Raw genomic sequence first — 4,958 nt, 5'->3', positions numbered from 1 at the left:
CGGCGCCTCCCCTGGCACGGCAGGCACTGCCGGAGCCTGCGGGCTGGGCTGGCACAGCTGGACTCCCCGGGATGAGCCTTCCCTTCCCTCCGTTTTCCCCGGCGCCGCTCCGCTCAGCCCGCGGCTCTCTGCCAGCCCAGCGCCCAGGGCTGGCTCTGCCCGGGACGGGGTCGCAGGGGAAGCTCCCGCTGCGCCTTGCAGCTCTGTCTCTGCCTGCTTGTCCCAGTGGAACAGTTGTTTTTTCCCTACGTGCACAAGTTTTTCCGCCTGCAGTTCCATAGGGCCCGGCTGTTTTCCTGCGGAGCTGTTGTTCAGCCACGTGCTGACCGTGCGGTGTTTGGGGCGGGAGGTTTGAATGCCCCTGGCAAGTCTGTCATCCTCCCCAGAGCCTGTGAACCATACCGTCTCCTCCGTTCAGTCGGTATCGTTTGGATAGCTTTGCCTTCTCGGACAGCTGTATCTCTACCAGCTTTGCGTTGTCTGTAGTTTTTAACAACTGTCCTGAGTAGAGCAGTTTTCCACAAAGAAAGTCGTAAACAGGGCCAAGCTAGGCCAGACCTTTGGGGACACCAAACTCATATATTTGTGTTCATAAAGCTCTACCATTGAGTAAGAGTTGTCAGGCCTGGGCTGTGTTAAAAGCCAAACAGATTTTTTTTTCTATTTCAAAGAACTTTTCGGGTAAACCAGTCATCTTAAAAAATATTGTGAAATCTAAACATGCACGTGATTATTAACTGTAAGACATTTAAGTAATGAGTATTTTACAGTTTTCTCATTGGATTTTTTCCCTTTTTGTTTACTGGACAAAATATTTTCACTGTGTGTTTTTCAGTGGGATATTCTGTAGTTGCACTTAATCATGTCATCGACTTTAAAGAAAAGAAACAGGTAATTTTTCTTGTTAATTTGTTGGTAATTTGTTCTTACTGTGTTTCTTTAGTAAACCTGCTGCCTTATTGCATGTTTTCAGATAGCTTTAGCTGCAGAATGCACCTATACACACAAGCACAAATCTCTCTATTTGTAACAAAACTCCCATTTTATATTTCAATAGAACTGCCTTCGGATTAATTTTTAATATGGTTCATGTACTGTCCCACAAAAATAGTTTTCTTAGTGTAGTAAATTTCTTCTTAAGATTGGAACGCAGTTTTTGTTTACATGTAAACATAACCGATGACATTTTTAATAACTTTGTCCTGTTCTCTTTCAAGGAAATCATCAAGCCAGTATCCCCTTCAGAGTTGTTTCCATCTTTGCCTATTGTACAAGTATGTCTAGTTACGGTCTATATATATACACTGTTATTCTGAGTTACCCTTTTTTATCTTTGTGTGTTTGTGTATGTGATTTTGTGTATGAGGTGTTAATCAAAAATGAAAAATAACCATTATTTCATGGTTGAAACTCCAAGCATTGGAAGAATAGTAAACTCACATCAGGGCAGGCTCTATTCATTATTTTTGAAATTATTAAAGTTGCTTTGTGTGAATTTTGAATCTGCTTGTAGTTGGATAATTACAGTATAATTCTTGAAATTTAAGTTTTGAAAATAATTTTGTGGTTTTGATGGAGCAAAATTTGGATATAAAGAAATACAATAATGGGTCACTGACATTGATTAATTCAAGAACTGCTTTTCCTTGCAGTTGTGGCTTGCCTGGGGAATCATAGCAGTAGTAAAACATACTCAATTTTTCTGCATGGTTGTTTTTCTTTTTTTTCTTTCTTTCTATTCATCCTTCCCCAGAGAAACACAGTAAGTCATTCTTTGTAAGAACAGATATAATATCAAAGAGATAATGTAAATAATTATATAGGGAATTGTAACTACAGACTTTAGAAAATTAGTATAGCAAGACTATAAGCATACTGGGTGGAAATTACCACAAAATTTTGCTTTGGGTTATTAAATTTTTTTTATATTATTCTTTTTTCTGTAGGGGACATCTAAAAGAATTAAAGTCTTGACCCGGCTAACACTTGTTGTTTCTGATCCTTCCCACTGTAATCTCTTGGTAAGTATACTCAGCAGGCAATTCTGCAACTTTTATTTTCTTTTCTCAATGAATGAATGAAACTTTGGAAATTCTATGGGGACAAGATCCTGGACTTCATAGGGCACTCAGCAGTGGTTTCTGAGATTGCATCTCTACCAAGTAATGTGATCATGAGGAGATGCAGACCTACAAGATTGTATATGGCTTCTGTTGATCATTTGTCAATATGGAAAAACAGTTCTGTTCCTCGGTTTCTGGACTTCGGTGCATGAAGTAGAAGACCATGAGTAACCCTTGCATCTGGTTATGTTTTTTGTGCTGCAAGATCAAAGCAAAAAGTGTGAGTGTCTTAGTAAATTGGTGGGACAAACCTCAAATTGAGAATGAATGACTTCATTGTAGAAACCTGCTGTGTAATTGGATGATTATTGGCTTTGTTTTAGTACTTGACAGGGAAAAACGTTTTTTTTTTCTCATTGTTTTGGTTGTTATCATTGTGCATGGCTTTGTCATCTGTCAGAATTCAAAGTAATAATTGTTTGCTCCTTTTATAGAGATCAACATCTGCAAACATAAGGTTATATGACATCATAGCAGTATTTCCAAAAACTGAGAAACTGTTCCATGTAAGTACAATCATCTCATCAGTAATGCTCATTCAGTAGCCTTCAGTGCCTTGTGCTAATTTAAGTACGTGCTTTGTTTTGATTTTATTTCCCATTTTGTGAAGGCCTCATGGAGTTAATCAAACATTACAGGCTGCCTGGGCAGTTGATGGGCTGAGGGGTTTGGGAAGATTTGCAGAAGGCTGCAGGATCCTGAGGTGATAGGTTAAAGTCTGAAACATCTGCCTTGTCTACCTGATGAAGGGACTTGTATGCCCTGCACTGTGGTTGCCTTTATGTACTCTAGTGAGGAGAGAAAACATCCTTTTTCCCCCCCAATATATGTGTACTATCATCATGTAGAAAACTTCTGTCTTCAGTTTTAGCTTCTCAAACTCTTAACAACTTCCCTGAAATGCACTTATGATCTTCTATTAGAACTAATTGTTCCTGGTCTCAAAAATGCTAGGGAGGATTTTAAATTGGAACTAATGTGGTTCTGATGGCTGTTCGCCTCCATTTCCTTCATATTTTATTTAAATTGTTCTCAAATACTTGATAACAGCTGTCGATGTTCTGATTGGGTGGAGCACCTTGAAACAAGTAATGGTTTTGTCAGAATTTTTCTTACAAAACCCAAAATTGTGAGGTCTGATCTGTTGTAAGCTGGTAAATATTAAGTCTGAATTGGGTGAGTAGGTGGAAGTGTTCCATCTCTGTTAGCCTTGGCAGGCAGACATGCAGTTTAAAGCAGTGTGAAGGAGGGACAGGGACAGCAAAAAAAAAAGTGAGTTTCTTTGAAGAATTTACTTTCAAAGGGAGTTTCTCAGTTTAAAACTGAGTCTGGTGGTTGTTTTTTTTAAAAATAAGTTAAAGCCACTTTCTAGTACTGCTGAGTACCTGTTCTGCTGCATTAAAATTGTATTATTCTGTTTTGTTTTACTACGTTATTTCCCCTCCTATTTCAAGTCTTGTCCAAGTAAACTACAAAGCAGGAGGCTGTCAAAGAATATGAACTTTAGAGAATTTTTCGGCAGAATTCAAGCATTAATTATAAGAGTTACAGCAAAATGAAACAAATTTCTGAATTTTATTTCCCTTGAAAGATTTTAGGACTCTTCAGGGTGTGACAGAGGCAAATGGTTTAAAATATTTTTTGCTGGCCACTCTTTCTTTTGATCTCTGGCAATAGTGTAAAATCTCATTTCTCAAGTGAGCTCAATCAGTTTATCATGTGCTTAAACAAGCACCTGAAACTAGGTGATCAGCTGGGGTGTGCTGTGTTGTTTTTTTGGGAAAAGGGTATTCTCTCACTTAAGGGTTATTAGTGTTTATTTTCAGCCATATCATGCCTCCTGCTGCAGTTGCACATCCAGCTGTGGCAGTGTTTAAACAGCCACTCATTTCTGCAGGTCCCTGCCTGCTTTGCTGCTGGGGCTGCTTGCTTGCTCAGCTGCGTGGCAGTTTGCTTGGAGGAGCCTGCTTGTGGCTGAGCAGTAACCAGAGGTTTTGCCAAGTTCTTTTCCAGGCAGATCCCCTTTCCCAGAGTGATTCAGCAGGCAGCCCTGCGGAGTTGTGCCAGCGCAGAGCGGGTGCTGTGCTCTGGCAGGCCAGTGCACACAGTGCCTGGCCAAGCTGACACTCTGGCAGGTGATGGACAGGCTGTGAGGAAAGAGGCAGGATTGTCAGTGAGATTATCTCCATTGCTTCCATGCTGGCAGCACGTTGAGCTGGGGAGGGAATCCAGGCGTGTTTCTCACAAAGTGCATGAGGTGAAAGACTTCATTCATCCTTCACATTCAGGGCAGGTTTGTATGACTGCCTTTTGTTTAGAGATTTTAGAATGTCTTGCTGTGGAGAGCTGATTCAGGTTCACAGAGGTATCACACAGGTGAAAGGGACTTTACACAGAGGGTTTCAGCACATACAGTTTGCTTCTTACAGCTCATGGATATTTCATTATTAAGAGTAAAGCCTTCAAGAGTGGGTCTTGCATGACAAATTAACTTCCTATTGGCTTTTGGTAACTCAGCATGAGCTCAAGAGCATCATCTTTCTTACCAACAATTTGGCACTTGTATTTTCTCCATAGAACAAGATTTTTCATGTTTTTGTGAAAAAATTACATGACCATTGGAGATGTACTCCAATTTTAGCATGGCCCAAAAACTAGTCTGTGCCCTTTTGTCACAAGCCAGGGAAGCTCCTTTGTGTCTGAGTGTGGCAGTGATATATGTACTGAAAGATGTGCTAAAATTCTTCAAATAATTTATATCCTTTAGGGGATGAGGGAGCCACATTTGTGAATTGTAGAATGGGCTTCTTGTTTAAGTCTCCCAAAAAGATTCTT

At 40.2% G+C, this 4,958-nt stretch overlaps 1 protein-coding gene across 1 annotated transcript in view; it reads left to right on the top strand.

Moving 5' to 3' along the window:
* Nucleotides 1-4,958, top strand: part of RPP30 (ribonuclease P/MRP subunit p30) — a 24,117-nt gene that overhangs the window by 7,563 nt on the left and 11,596 nt on the right. The window contains exons 4-7 of the mRNA XM_031061637.1: nt 814-891; nt 1,218-1,274; nt 1,947-2,021; nt 2,558-2,629. Of these exons, the coding sequence (XP_030917497.1) occupies nt 814-891; nt 1,218-1,274; nt 1,947-2,021; nt 2,558-2,629 (282 nt within the window). The remainder of the gene's footprint in view (nt 1-813; nt 892-1,217; nt 1,275-1,946; nt 2,022-2,557; nt 2,630-4,958) is intronic.

The sequence above is a fragment of the Geospiza fortis genome, unplaced genomic scaffold, assembly GCF_000277835.1.
Source record: "Geospiza fortis unplaced genomic scaffold, GeoFor_1.0 scaffold130, whole genome shotgun sequence".
NCBI classification, from domain to species: domain Eukaryota; kingdom Metazoa; phylum Chordata; class Aves; order Passeriformes; family Thraupidae; genus Geospiza; species Geospiza fortis.
This window is presented reverse-complemented; position numbering and strand designations above follow the sequence as displayed.